This window comes from Squalius cephalus (assembly GCF_949319135.1).
Source record: "Squalius cephalus genome assembly, chromosome: 23".
Classification (NCBI taxonomy): Eukaryota; Metazoa; Chordata; class Actinopteri; order Cypriniformes; family Leuciscidae; genus Squalius; species Squalius cephalus.
This window is the reverse complement of record NC_137144.1, coordinates 26,715,480-26,731,608: the sequence shown is the minus strand read 5'-3', so window position 1 is coordinate 26,731,608 and position 16,129 is coordinate 26,715,480. Positions and strand designations below refer to the sequence as shown.

General features: G+C 37.1%; 2 protein-coding genes across 4 annotated transcripts in view; both read left to right on the top strand.

Moving 5' to 3' along the window:
• avpr1aa (arginine vasopressin receptor 1Aa) overlaps nucleotides 1-16,129 on the top strand; it is a 675,329-nt gene that overhangs the window by 207,230 nt on the left and 451,970 nt on the right. The gene's annotated exons all lie outside the window — the stretch shown is intronic.
• The window catches only part of fbln1 (fibulin 1), a 61,216-nt gene that overhangs the window by 24,519 nt on the left and 20,568 nt on the right, over nucleotides 1-16,129 (top strand). For 2 of the 3 annotated variants that reach the window (XM_079858948.1, XM_079858949.1), the window contains exons 8-14: nucleotides 1-127; nucleotides 2,315-2,458; nucleotides 3,674-3,799; nucleotides 4,805-4,930; nucleotides 6,132-6,251; nucleotides 7,857-7,988; nucleotides 9,355-9,478. The exon at nucleotides 1-127 is cut by the window's left edge and continues 11 nt beyond it. In XM_079858948.1, the coding sequence (XP_079715074.1) occupies nucleotides 1-127; nucleotides 2,315-2,458; nucleotides 3,674-3,799; nucleotides 4,805-4,930; nucleotides 6,132-6,251; nucleotides 7,857-7,988; nucleotides 9,355-9,478 (899 nt within the window). Of the gene's footprint in view, nucleotides 128-2,314; nucleotides 2,459-3,673; nucleotides 3,800-4,804; nucleotides 4,931-6,131; nucleotides 6,252-7,856; nucleotides 7,989-9,354; nucleotides 9,479-10,696; nucleotides 11,956-16,129 lie in introns of those variants that run through there. The other variant, XM_079858950.1, reaches the window with a different exon arrangement.

Genomic DNA, 16,129 nt, shown 5'->3' with positions numbered 1-16,129 from the left:
TGTGAGACGGGCACTCATAACTGCGCAGCCGAGATGGTGTGCCAGAACTCAGCCGGGTCTTTCCGCTGCCGACCCAGAATGCAGTGCGGCGAGGGATTCATTCAGGACGCTCTCGGCAGCTGCATCGGTGAGACAGTTTCAGTGACTAACCTTTTTGATAAACAATCTGATTGTTTTAGGTAAGCGCTCCATCCTCAGATGTAAATGTTTAATCTAAACCCATTTCAGTGGATGGAATGACTGTGTCCTAACCAGACGCGATGCGATAAGATTCCAGCGACAAATAATTTCTGTCCACACTAGATGCGACGCGACTGCGAGATGTGTAAAAATCAATCAAAACCCACAGCCAATCAGAACAGCGTGTGGGCGGAGTCAGCCAATCAGAACAGCGTGTTGGCGGAGTCAGCCAATCAGAACAGTGTGTGGGTGGAGTCAGCCAATCAGAACAGCGTGTGGGCGGAGTCAGCCAATCAGAACAGTGTGTGGGTGGAGTCAGCCAATCAGAACAGTGTGGGCGGAGTCAGCCAATCAGAAGAGTGTGTGGGCGGAGTCAGCCAATCAGAACAGCGTGTGGGTGGAGTCAGCTAATCAGAACAGCGTGTGGGCAGAGTCAGACAATCAGAACAGTGTGTGGGTGGAGTCAGCCAATCAGAACAGTGTGGGCGGAGTCAGCCAATCAGAACAGTGTGTGGGTGGAGTCAGCCAATCAGAACAGTGTGTGGGTGGAGTCAGCCAATCAGAAGTGTGGGCGGAGTCAGCCAATCAGAACAGTGTGTGGGTGGAGTCAGCCAATCAGAACAGTGTGGGCAGAGTCAGCCAATCAGAACAGTGTGTGGGCGGAGTCAGCCAATCAGAACAGCGTGTGGGTGGAGTCAGCCAATCAGAACAGTGTGGGCGGAGTCAGCCAATCAGAACAGTGTGTGGGTGGAGTCAGCCAATCAGAACAGTGTGTGGGTGGAGTCAGCCAATCAGAAGTGTGGGCGGAGTCAGCCAATCAGAACAGTGTGTGGGTGGAGTCAGCCAATCAGAAGTGTGGGCGGAGTCAGCCAATCAGAACAGTGTGTGGGTGGAGTCAGCCAATCAGAACAGTGTGGGCAGAGTCAGCCAATCAGAACAGTGTGTGGGCGGAGTCAGCCAATCAGAACAGCGTGTGGGTGGAGTCAGCCAATCAGAACAGTGTGGGCGGAGTCAGCCAATCAGAACAGTGTGTGGGCGGAGTCAGCCAATCAGAACAGCGTGTGGGTGGAGTCAGCCAATCAGAACAGTGTGGGCGGAGTCAGCCAATCAGAACAGTGTGTGGGTGGAGTCAGCCAATCAGAACAGTGTGTGGGTGGAGTCAGCCAATCAGAAGTGTGGGCGGAGTCAGCCAATCAGAACAGTGTGTGGGTGGAGTCAGCCAATCAGAACAGTGTGGGCGGAGTCAGCCAATCAGAACAGTGTGTGGGCGGAGTCAGCCAATCAGAACAGCGTGTGGGCGGAGTCTCGTGGCGAGTGCACGGCACCAGAGAGTAATCTTGACGGCACTCGCAAGAAAATGGATAAGCACATAATCAAATTCACAAATATTACACCATTTAAACATTATTAAAAATACATACGGAGTAACTAAAACAATCTTTGTCAAAGAATACACTTGTTTGTTCACAGTTTGAACGTTCTTGTTTCCATTTGTTTAATTTCAAGATCTGAGGTGAATTATCCACTGTTGCTTTTACAGCTTCAAAGCTGGAGCACTAAATGATGTTCAAAGTCACATGACACGCTTTTAACATTAAATAAAGCACATAAACAGAACCGGAGATTATCATCGCCACACTTTGTGTGTGTTGTTCCAGCGCGACGTCAGAAAAATAGAAACCGTTTCTATAATAGAATCGTTTCGTGTCGCCGTCGCGGCTGGATAGGACAAACACTCTCATTAACACGGACAATAACCTTTTATCACGCGTCGTTAGGACACGGTGTGAGGCTATCTGTAAAATCTCTTCATTGGATGTCGGACAGAAATGCCCTGAATCTTCTTTCTGCTTTGGACTTATGTTATTAGACTAAGACCCTCACCCTCTCCTATTTCTCTTTTTTTTTCTCTTTTATTTGGTTCTGTGTTGGTCTTTCTTCTAAGTGCTGTATCAACATGAAAACATATGTATGATTGTTGAATTGATCTATCTAAGCCCCGCCCCCCTTAGTTACTGTTGCTATCTCGGACAAACAAATGGTTTTACAATCACAGATATAAACCACACAAGACTGTCTGAGTGTGTAAAAGCCCGTTACGCTCTCTAACGATGTGTGTTCTTGTGTGTGACAGATATAAACGAGTGTGTGAGTGTGACTGGCCCGTGTCCGGCGGGTCACATGTGCTTTAACACCGTCGGCTCCTTCACCTGCCAGAGACAGTCTGTGAACTGCGGTCGCGGATACCATCTGAACGCACAGGGAACTCGCTGCGTCGGTACACACACACAATCTCACATGTCCAATTCATGACCAATCAGATCAAGCACTGCATTATAATGGTATTCAGAGAGAAAATACAATGTCAAGTAATACATATGCTTAAATTCAAAAGAAAAACAATGAATTACATCATAAAATAATTTATTTTATCTCAATAATGTGTCATTATTTATCAATAATGTGTCATACATTAAAAATGCATCACATTACAGAAATAAAATGGGTTGCAAATTGCATTTTTAGTTTAATTCGAAATATTAGAAAGAGAGGTGGGAAATATTTGGTGAAAAAAAACCTTGGAAATATAAGAATATATGACTTCAGAGAAAAAAAAAAAAATAAAGTAATAAAAATGATAAAAATAAATAAATCACCCCAAGAATAAAAAAAAATAAAAAAAATATATAATAAATAAAATAATCAAAGAGATTATTCTATATATAATTATATTACATAGCACAAAATGTATCACTAATATAATAATTGGTCTTCAGAGAAAAAAATTAAATATAAATAACAAATAATAAAAATGGACTTCAAAAGAAAAAACAAAACACTAATATAATAAAATAAATAATAAAATATATTTTTATATTTAGTGTTATATTATGTTTATGTTTTATATATATATATATATATATATATATATATATATATATATATATATATAATCAAATAATACAAATGCTGGAAAATCTAAGACTTCAAAAGAAAAAAACACTAATTAACATATAAAAAATAAATATTATATGTTAATATTTTATGTTACATTATGTTTATGTTTTATATACTGTACATATATATATATTAGAAAGTACATAATGTTTATGTCATTTTATTATAATTATATTAATTTATTATGAATATAATTTAATATACAGTATATTTATACACAGAAGTCTTAAAGGTTTATAACTTTATAAGTGATTAAATTAAACATCAAATAATAAAAATCCTTGAAAACCAAGATCTCAAAGCCTTACTTGAGCAAAAATCCAGCTCTCAATTTCACCCCAAAATCATATAATAAATAATATAATAAATAAATATAATTATATTACATAGAACATACTTGTCGCATCACATTATGGAAGTAAAATGGGTTGTGAATGCCATATTTTGCCAGGTTTGAGAGTTTTCCACTGATAAAGTTAGTCTGTACTGTCTCTTTAAGAGCTGAACGTGTGAGTGACACATCCTCTCGCCTCAGATATCGACGAGTGTGCGGGTCCGGATAACTCCTGTGACGGTCACGGCTGTGTTAATCAGGTGGGCTCGTACCGATGCGAGTGCAGGTCCGGTTACATCTTCAACAGCATTACCAGATCCTGTGAAGGTCAGTGGTTAAGAGGTCAAAGGTCGTAGGTTCAAACCCGCACCAGGGTTCATGCATTTGAATTTATCTGTCAAACACAGCGTGCACAGTTTGTCTTCTGTTGATCTGTGTGCCGTATTTCTTTCTCTTCAACATAAATGAGGAATAAATAAATTAAATGTACAGACTTTGCATTAACTTCAATTTGCATATCTGAGGGTCGCGAAGTTCATTTCCAACTCTTTTTAAATGCAACATTTCCACTGAATAAAATTATAAAAAATATAATTAAATATTATTTTGTTATTTGTATAATTATTTTTTTTAATTAAATAATATATAATTTTAAATAAATTATACATCATATATAAAACATTATTATTTTATTCAAATAATTAAAATATAATCAAATATGATTTTAATAGCTATTTTTATAATTATTTAAAATAATTATATTGTGTATATATATATATATATATATATATAAGTAATAAAATTATACTATATATATATATATATATATAATTTAAATAATAAAAAAATTAAATAATCTAATTATATATTTTATTTAATTATACTTATTATAATTATTAATTATAACTATTTAATTGCTTAAAATATTTCAACTATATATAGTTATTTAAAATAATTTAATTATATATCATTTTTAATTAAATTATACAATATATTATTTAATTTAGACAATTAAAAATATTATTAAATATTTTAATTAGAATTTGTATATTATAATTATTTTAAAAGTTATTTATTTTGTTATTTGTAGAATTATTTTATTAATTAAATATGTAATTTTAAATAAATTATACATCATATATAAATTATTATTATTTAATTCAATAATATAAATATTTTAATAACTATTTTTATAATTATCTAAAATAATTATATTGTATATATATATATATATATATATATATATCTCATTATTATTATTATTATTTTACTGCACCTATTTCTTGACTCCTGTTGATCTGAATGCCGTACTCCTTTTCTCCTGAACGTCAGACATCAATGAGTGCAGGAACTATCCGGGCCGACTCTGCGCACACAAGTGTGAGAACATCCTGGGCTCCTACAAGTGCAGCTGCACCACCGGCTTCAAGCTGGCCGCCGACGCGAGGAACTGCGAAGGTACTCGAAAACCCATTCAACTAAAGGCCCGTTCACACCAGGGACGATAACGATAAAGATAACGATAAAGATATAGTTCTAAAAACTCGAAAAATTGAAGAATAGCAGAGTCACACCACAACGATATGGAGAAACGTTATCGTTGGGATCACTTTTGGAACGATTTTTTATCCAGCTGTTGAATGATAAAAACACTGACAGCCAATCAGAATCATTTAAAATGGCAGACGACATTGCGGAGAAGTTAATCGCCGAGGTCCAGATTAATCCACCATTGTTTGACAAGTCAAGCCTCTTTATAAGAAAATGGAAAGCAGTCGTTCATCCCTCTGAATAAACAGAAGTATTACCTCAGGTTTCCAGCGCTCGTTTCCACAACATTGTCTTGATTCCTTTGAAGTTGCGGTGAAAAAGACTAGGTGTTGTTTTTACTCCACTATATTGACTAAATTCACTGTTAGATTATTAGATCGATTACACGCTTCACTCAGAACACAGTATGCTGAGGACATCTGCTGGTTAAAGCCGTGTAAAAGCAACAAGAACAGCAAAAACATGTTCAATGATGTTGTACACACTTTGAAACCGCAGCGCGCAAGCTTAGAATAAACAGACCGTTATCATTGGTTAAGTATATAGTTATCGTTATAGTAGTGAACGGGCCTTAAAGGTGCACTGTGTGACTTTTAGCGGCATCTAGTGGCGAGGTTGCGAATTGCACCCAACAGAAGTTACGGTGGCCGACAGGAAGTGATGTCGTCGTCTGAGACAGCAGAGAGTAGCCAGTTCAGCAATGAGCTTTCTTTACAAAGATAAATTAAGAAATTATTGTTAATATAAGTTATTGTGAATATTATTGTTACCTGTTCATCATTGTGTCAGTGTTTTATTCGCTGACTTTAGCTATAGCTTCTTTACACGAAGAACAACATAGTGACGAAACGCGTTTGTCCGTTCAGGGCCACCGTAGAAACATGTGGATGTAAGGAGACCTGTGGTGTATGTAGAGAGAAATGCTCATTCTAAGCTAATAAAAACATAACGGTTCATTAAGTAAGGTCTTTATACACCACTGAAATTATAGTTATGTATATTATATCGCATTTCTGTCTACAGATCCTCCTAAATATTACACAGTGCACCTTTAATAATTAACTCAGTCAGCCTTGGTTCATTCTCTGGCCTGTGGTTTCCCCCGCAGACCTCAACGAGTGCGAGAGCGCCCCCTGCAGTCAGGAGTGCGCCAATGTTTACGGGTCCTATCAGTGTTACTGTCGCCGTGGTTACCAGCTGAGTGATGTGGACGGGATCACCTGTGAAGGTGAGTGTCTGAGACTGTCCGTGCGTCTCAGTGTCCACGCTATCCATCCTAAACTGTGTGTGAGATTAGAATAAGTGTCCTAAAGTATAGTGTGTTGAAAAGATTATGTCAGAAGTCCTCGGATGATCTACTATTTCCAGTGGATTTTCGAAATGTGGATCCGTGTTCACTATAGAGGCTAATATTACCCATAATCCATTGTGCTTTGGAGGAGGAACTGCAAACACGAGTGTTAAAAAACTACAAAACATGGCGGATGAGGTTTTAGATAAAAGTTTGAGTGACTCATCAAAGTTTAACCTGATGAAAAAAATATTTATTTAATGTTATCCGTGTCATATTTCATCTGCAATAACAATGTGGACTTTTAAAAAGATCCGTTTGACAGGCCAGTTTACTGTGACAAGATGATTGACAGGCCAGTTTATTGTCATAAGATGATTGACAGGCCAGTTTACTGTTACAAGATGATTGACAGGCCAGTTTACTGTGACGAGATGATTGACAGGCCAGTTTACTGCGGCGAGATGATTGACAGGCCAGTTTACTGTGACGAGATGATTGACAGGCCAGTTTACTGCGGCGAGATGATTGACAGGCCAGTTTACTGCGGCGAGATGATTGACAGGCCAGTTTACTGTGACGAGATGATTGACAGGCCAGTTTACTGTGACGAGATGATTGACAGGCCAGTTTACTGTAACAAGATGATTGACAGGCCAGTTTACTGCGGCGAGATGATTGACAGGCCAGTTTACTGTGACGAGATGATTGACAGGCCAGTTTACTGTAACAAGATGATTGACAGGCCAGTTTACTGTGACGAGATGATTGACAGGCCAGTTTACTGTGACGAGATGATTGACAGGCCAGTTTACTGTAACAAGATGATTGACAGGCCAGTTTACTGTGATGAGATGATTGACAGGCCAGTTTACTGTTACAAGATGATTGACAGGCCAGTTTACTGTTACAAGATGATTGACAGGCCAGTTTACTGTAACGAAATGATTGACAGGCCAGTTTACTGTAACGAGATGATTGACAGGCCAGTTTACTGTGATGAGATGATTGACAGGCCAGTTTACTGTAACAAGATGATTGATAGGCCAGTTTACTGTAACAAGATGATTGACAGGCCAGTTTACTGTGATGAGATGATTGACAGGCCAGTTTACTGTAACGAAATGATTGACAGGCCAGTTTACTGTAACGAGATGATTGACAGGCCAGTTTACTGTAACAAGATGATTGACAGGCCAGTTTACTGTAACAAGATGATTGACAGGCCAGTTTACTGTGATGAGATGATTGACAGGCCAGTTTACTGTAACAAGATGATTGACAGGCCAGTTTACTGTAACAAGATGATTGACAGGCCAGTTTACTGTGACGAGATGATTGACAGGCAACCGTTAAAGACATAATTGTATGATGTGATAGTTCGTCCCAAAGCTTATCTACTCTTCTGATACACACATATATACTTATACTAAATTTGTCTTCACAAAATGAGCACATACTTGAGGGCGTAGTGTAAGTGGTCGAACTGAGACGTGTTTGCTGTCACACTCCATCATTCATACAGTGTGTTTTGCTCTTCAGACATCGACGAGTGTGCGCTGCCCACCGGTGGACACATCTGCTCTTACCGATGCCACAACACACCGGGAAGCTTTCACTGCACGTGTCCCGCCACCGGATACACACTCGCTCCCAACGGACGCAGCTGCCAGGGTCAGGAACACACTGTTATCAGGATCGCAATATTCATATCGCACATACAGAAATCACTGTTCATATACATGGTCTCATTTGTTAACATTAGTAAATGGAGTAACTAACAGCGAACAATACTTCATTTATGAACATTTCTTAATTTTAGTTAATAAAACTGTATTGTAGTGTAAACCGTTATTACAAATCATTGTGTTTTAAATATTACTATTTAGGTTTATTAGTCCTTCGGATGAGACGTTAAACCGAGGTCCTGACTCTCTGTGCTCACAAAAATAATACATAAATAAACGTTAAATGATAAATAATAATATTAAAGATGTATTTATTATAAATAATATTGAATAAGTAACAAATAAAATTTAATTCTATTTTATATATATTTTATATGTATGGTATATGAAAATATAATATGTAAAAAAAAAAAAATATATATATATATATATATATATATATATATATATACTTAAAAAAAATTAAAAGTATACCATATACTGTATATATAAAATATAATTTAATTTAAATAATTAAAAATAAATATGCAATAAGTATACTATTTTCTTTAACAAAATAAATATAAAATATAATTAAATATAATTTAAATGATCTAAGTATTACTTTCATTGTTATTTTATAATTTTAAATAATTATATATAATTAATATTTAATTAAATTAATATTAAAAAATAAATATACTTTAAATTGTTTATTTTTATTCAGTTTTAGTTCCATGGCAACATTTCTAATTTTCTATGTTAAGTTTTTAATCTACTATTTATTTTGTTCATTTTATGTCAGCTTTATTTCAATGAACAAAAATATTTTTATGTTTTTAGTTACCGATAATAACCCTGTGTGTCATTGGTCAGAATTCATAAAATGTGTCAAAAAAGTTGTAATTGATAAACCATCAATTTCACACATTATGTGCATCATTTCTCATATTACACCACTTTATGCTGTGGCAAAAGCCCTTAAAGTGACAGTTCATCCAAAAATGATAATTCTGTCATTAATTATTCATCCTCATGTCGTTCAAACCCCATAAGACTTTCGTTCATCTTCGGAACACAAATGAAGATATTTTTGATGAAATCTGAGAGATTTCTGTCGCTCCATTGATGAGCAGCCACCACTTCGATGCTTCAAAACTTTATAAAGTGATCGTAAAACTAATCCATATGAATTGAGCGGATTCTGATGAGACACAATCGCTTTATATGATAAATGACAACAAGAGAATTTTCATTTTTGATTGAACTATCCCTTTAAATATGGTGAAATCACTGTAAATAAAGCTAAGTGCTTTATTTAAACATACTCATCAAGACCAGCACTAATATTGCTGTGTTTCCCCCCCGAGCAGATATCGATGAGTGTGTAGCCGGGACTCACGCCTGCACAGAATCCCAGAGCTGCTTCAACATCCAGGGTGGATATAAATGCCTGAGCTTCGACTGTCCCGCGAACTACAGGCGCTCCGGAGACACGTGAGTGACTGACGGACTCAAGTCAGCAGAACTCCTTCAACAGCCCAAATCAAGAGCAGAGGGGCATTACACAAATGCACTAATGCTTGACTTTAGGCTGTAGGAATTTAATCCAATTTTGAATTTCCGTTAACTTTAATATTTTTCATATCTGAGAGTCGGTTTCCAAATATTTTTTTTTAATGTACCGTTTCCACTGAAAACGAACAAATAAAATAAAAAACAAAATAATAAATAATAATAATATTAATAATTTATGAATAGTAAGGAATAATTAATATATATAAAATATAATTTTCTTTTTATCTATGACAATTACATTTAAAAAAAATAAATTATATAAAATATAATATGTGAACTATATATATATATCAAATCAATTAATCGCATCTAACAAAAGTTTGTATATATTTTTAGAATATATATATATAATTTAATTTAAATAATTAAAAATAAACATTTCCACTTAACATGAACAATTAAAAAATATACAAATTATGCAGTCTAGAAACAAAAAAACAAATAAATAAATAATACAAAATGACGCAAATATTAGTACATATATATCTTGCAGGAGTTGACATACAGCTCAGATGTTGCAGGAAGATATTAATATCAGAACTGGGGATCCTAACAGATCTGCTGATCACACTGTGCATGAACGCAATGCATGAACTGTGCACAAAGTTTCATTAATACACAATGACATTAATATCATTAATATCTCCTACCGATAAGAGCGCAACAGTTCCGGAAGGATTTTTTCCCATTCATTTTCTCCCCCCCAAAACATTAGAACTATGTCGGCTTGATCCGAGATGCATCGCAATATTTAAGCGTCTCTGTGTAGAAAAGAAATGGGACTGTTGCACTCTCACTCTAAAACATGCTGGGTTGTTTCGACCCAACTTTGGGTCAAATATGGACAAACAAACCCAGCCGTTGGGTTCAATTTTTTAAATGACATTTTTAACCCAAACGTTTGGGTTTGTCCATATTTGACCCAAAATTGGGTTAATTTTGTATTTTTATTTAAATGGGTTAAAACAACCCAGCGTTTTTTAGAGTGTGATGTCACTGTGAATGCTCCTCCCCCCTCAAACAAACCCCTCCCCCTAAAATCACACACTCCTCCGCATGTCGTGCACCATTCTAACCCCTCTTTCTCTTCTCTCTTCTCTCTTTTCCCACGTGTTTCTCTCCATCTCCTCTTCGCAGTCGCTGTGAGCGCTTGCCTTGTAATCTGACTAGCGAGTGCCTGGCCTTGCCTGTGAGAATTACCTACTACCACCTGACATTCCCCACCAAAATCCCCATTCCCACCAACATCTTCCGCATGGGCCCGTCCAACTCGGCGCTCGGGGACGACATCGAGGTGGCCATCGTGGACGGGAACCAGGGAGGCTTCTTCTCCGTCAAACGCGTGGATCACGGCGGCGTGTTGGTGGTTCAGAAACCCATCATGCTTCCTCAGGACTTTGAAATCTCTCTGGAGATGAAGCTGAGGCGATTCGGACACCTTAGCGTTTACCTCTTCAAGATACGCTTGTTCGTAACCCCGGATGAGCTGAGCAACGTCATCACTGAATGAAACCAGTGCTTGATTAAAGCAGACGCTCCGATGTGCCTCTGGAATCTCGTCTAATGTTGCCTTCAAGTCCTTCTGGAAACGTCCCCTATCAAGTGATTTTGACATTCATTTTAATCAAGTCTAAAATAACACTGATGCGCCTCTGACATGAAAATCCAGTTTTTCACTACTAATTGACCATTCGCTAAGCTCCGCCCCCTCTTGGTTACTGTTGCTAACTCAGACATGTTTTGCAGAACATTTAAAAACAATAAACTTGAGAGTTCCGTGATAAATACATCACAAAAAGAACTGAATATTACATTGCATTACAATGTGCGCATAAGGTGGTAAAAAAAAAAAAAAAATCAATAAATTAAAATGATTTTCAGTCAAATATTCACATAAAGCGGTAAAAATAAAATCACAAATTAAAACAGAAAATATTTGCAGTGAGTAAAATATGCACATAACATGGTAGAAAAATTGCAATGAATTAAAAAAAAAATATTTGCAGTAAAATATGCACATAAAATGGTAAAAAAAAATCACTTATTAAAAATGTATTTGCAGTAAAATATGCACAATAAAGTGGTAAAAAAATATCAAATATTAAATATGTATTTGGAGTAAAATATGCACAAACTTGCGAAAAAGCACAATATATATTTTTTTATTTGTAGATTATGCACATTAATTGGTAAAAGAATCTTTCAAAATATATCTGCAGTAAAATATACACATAAAATACATTTTAATTGCAAATACAATTAAAATGTATTTGCAGTAAAATATGCACAATAAAGTGGTAAAAAATCAAATATTAAATATGTATTTGCAGTAAAATATGCACAAACTGGCGAAAAATCCCAATATATAGATTTTTTATTTGTAGATTATGCACATTAAGTGGTAAAAAAAAATCTTTCAAAATATATCTGCAGTAAAATATGCACATAAAATGGTAGAAAAATGGACACTTTACATTAACGACACTCAGAAACATGATCAACCCATGAAGACTTGAAGGCAACATTATTCTCGACTTTAATCTCGATACTGCAGAAAGCAAAGTTCCTCAGGTGTCTAATGGGAATATATTACCTGAGATGATGTTCTTCATGTATCAAAACTGCTGTTCATTATATACTCTAGTCTATGACTGTATCTGAAACTACTTTCAAATACCCAAACTGTGATCAGATGTGACACTTGAATCAGACGTCTGCATGTTATAGGCCACTAGATGGCGCTGTTAGGCAAAGCAAATCAACTGCTGTCAAAATCATTTTTATTATTATATTCTATTATTTTTAGTCTATTATTTTCTAATAAAATTTTACTTACTTTAGGATGCTTGTATTTTATTTAAAAAATATATACTTTTGGCTTTAAATAGTTTTTTTTAATGATACAGTGGAGAGATGAGATGGAAAGTGGGAACGGCGGTTGGAAAATTACCACACACGTCATGTGCACTAGCCACCCTGACGCGATTTTATTAACATTTAATTAGTCATGTAGGAAGCATCCATTAATCATTGAAGTGGTTAGCTGGATAATTAGCCAGGCATTTGAACCCTTTAGCCTGTATTTAAAGGATACATTAGCCGCTAATCCACCAACATACACCCAGAAACAGACGGAGCGATCTGGTGACGTCGATCTTTGAAGAGAGATCTGAAAGATGCTAGCTGTAACTGCTAGCCAGGGTAAATATTGTTAGCTAAAACTAAAACCATTAAAACACCATTTGCATTATTTGAAATAAAATAAAAATTCAGCTAGTTGATAAGACAACATTTCTCATTTTCCCTTGGTTTAAGCTGAAGTACTAAAAAAATGTAAACTAAATAAACTAAAACTTAATAAAAAAAAATATAGACAATGTTTTTTTATTTAAAAAGGACAAAAACACAAAATTACTTAAAAAATATAAAAATAATTCAAAATATTAATAAAAACTATAGGCCTAATATCAGTGATATCGTAATCAATGATAATGTAAACACTTCTGACTGCTAGTTAAAACATGGTTATGCTAGTGCTAAAATAATCAACTAAACAATTATTGTTGAATGTTTGTGCTCAAAATTATTCTAAAATGCTAAATAATAATCGTAATTGGGGATAAACAAAACATTTGAAAAGTAAAGTAAACAAAAGTTGTAAAATGTACTAACAGTATTTACAGGTTGTGAAAATGAAAGAAAAAAAAAGGTTAGATTTAGTTTTATTTATCATATGTTCTCATATTGTTTTATTTTTGTAATTTAATATTTAAATTTTTGTAAAGTCATAATTTTGTTTTAATACAGTACTGTTTTGATCTGCTTGCTATTTGCGATGGTTAACATTTGGAAACATCTGGGTTGGGAAACACCTTAGCAACCATACAACACTCTTGCAATAATGGAGGAATTCCCTAGCAACCACCTAGTTAATCATAAGAACCATCGAGCAACACCCTAGCAACCATCTAAAACACCCTAGGAACAATCTAGCAACTCTGTAGCAACCATCTACATCACCCTAGCAAAAAAAAAAAAAAAAAAAAAAACGATGCCATTGTTACTGTATGTATCACTGTGTATCAAGTAAGCCAGATTCAGTCACAACAGACTGGGCCATCTGACCAATCAGAGCAGAGTAGACCAATCACAACAGACTGAGTCATCTGACCAATCACAGCAGAGTAGACCAATCACAACAGACTGGGCCATCTGACCAATCAGAGCAGAGTAGACCAATCACAACAGACTGAGCCATCTGACCAATCAGAACAGAGTAAACCAATCACAACAGACTGAGCCATCTGACCAATCAGAGCAGAGTAGACCAATCACAACAGACTGGGTCATCTGACCAATCAGAGCAGAGTAGAGCAATCACAACAGACTGGGTCATCTGACCAATCAGAGCAGAGTAGACCAATCACAACAGACTGAGCCATCTGACCAATCAGAACAGGGTAGACCAATCACAACAGACTGAGCCATCTGACCAATCAGAACAGAGTAGACCAATCACAACAGACTGGGTCAACTGACCAATCAGAGCAGAGTAGACCAATCACAACAGACTGGGTCATCTGACCAATCAGAGCAGAGTAGACCAATCACAACAGACTGAGCCATCTGACCAATCAGAACAGAGTAGACCAATCACAACAGACTGGGTCATCTGACCAATCAGAGCAGAGTAGACCAATCACAACAGACTGGGTCATCTGACCAATCAGAGCAGAGTAGACCAATCACAACAGACTGGGCCATCTGACCAATCAGAGCAGAGTAGACCAATCACAACAGACTGAGCCATCTGACCAATCAGAGCAGAGTAGACCAATCACAACAGACTGGCCCATCTGACCAATCAGAGCAGAGTAGACCAATCACAACAGACTGGGCCGTCTGACCAATCAGAGCAGAGTAGACCAATCACAACAGACTGGGCCATCTGACCAATCAGAGCAGAGTAGACCAATCACAACAGACTGAGTCATCTGACCAATCAGAGCAGAGTAGACCAATCACAACAGACTGAGTCATCTGACCAATAAGAGCAGAGTAGACCAATCACAACAGACTGAGTCATCTGACCGATAAGAGCAGAGTAGACCAATCACAACAGACTGAGTCATCTGACCAATCAGAGCAGAGTAGACCAATCACAAAAGACTGGGTCATCTGACTAATCAGAGGAGAGTAGACCAATCACAACAGACTGGGTCATCTGACCAATCAGAGCAGAGTAGACCAATCACAACAGACTGGGCCATCTGACCAATCAGAGCAGAGTAGACCAATCACAACAGACTGAGCCATCTGACCAATCAGAGCAGAGTAGGTTCTTGGAAAGGAGTGGTTTAGAGAGACTGAATCTGAATATTATAAGAAAGTGAAAGTGTGTTTTGACCTTGACTGCACCTAAACCTGTTGTTGAAGACTCAAAATGAGTAGCTTTACAGCAGAACAGGGGCACTCTAAAGGGTCCTCACACCGCTAGGTGGCATCTCGTTGGGTTTTCTCCTCTCTCCCATCACACACACACACTTTCTGACAGTGAATTATGGGATTCTGGGCTTTGGACAGTGGTCTGAACAATTTGTGGTGAAGCTACATCGCCGCCGTGCACCGAGAAACGATGGGCCGCAGTGTTTGTGTTGGTGCGCTATCAAGACACTGACTATAAATAATAATTACCAGAGAGAAAAAGAGAACTTTCGCTTGACCAGAAACACGGCCCGTCCAAAAGCCATGTTTTTCCCCTCAAGTCACACATGGGGATTTAGCGTTTCTGCTCACGTGAGCGAGTGAGTGCGCGCGCGATGGATTCCCCCCAGCGGCGTTCGCCACAATGTTAGCTTTGATGTTATTTGTGCCGTTTGCCCCTCGTTCTCCGTCTTCCTCGCTCGGCATGTCGTGCACAAGTTGGGTATTATAAGCAGGAGAACATTTTGTGGGTTTGGCTCAGGCCTAAGCAAAACGTGGACCCACCCGCTAATTGCTAATTACAGATCCGTGCCCAGCGGCGGCTCGACTGCTCTGTCAGGGGCTTCTCCCCTCTCTGCAGTAAAAACGCCCGTAACCTGATCTGAGCTTTGGGGTTTCACTGCAACTCCTGCATCCGATCAAAGCGCTCAGAGACGGTGTCTGCAGGAATAATGCACACTTCACTAGAGCTGCTCACTTTAAAGTCACCATGACTTTACCTCTGTACAGAGAAAACGCTGTCAAATAATTCACCGGTTAGCATGGACACGCGCGGAAGCGGTAACACTTTATTTTACAGTGTCCTTACATGTACTTACCATAGTAATAACAGTAAATTATGCATAATTGCATGCAACTTACCCTCAACCAAACCATAATCCTATAGTAAGTACATGTTGTTAATTATTATTACTCAGTACTTAAATATATAATTACACTGTAACAATGACACCTTAAAATAAAGTGTAACCAAAAATTCTGTATTATGAATTTTTAAGGCCAGACAAGTAGTTTGTTGAGGTCAATTAGCAAAGAAAGACTAAACGCCTGCGCACATATATATTCAAACACACATACCTATAGACT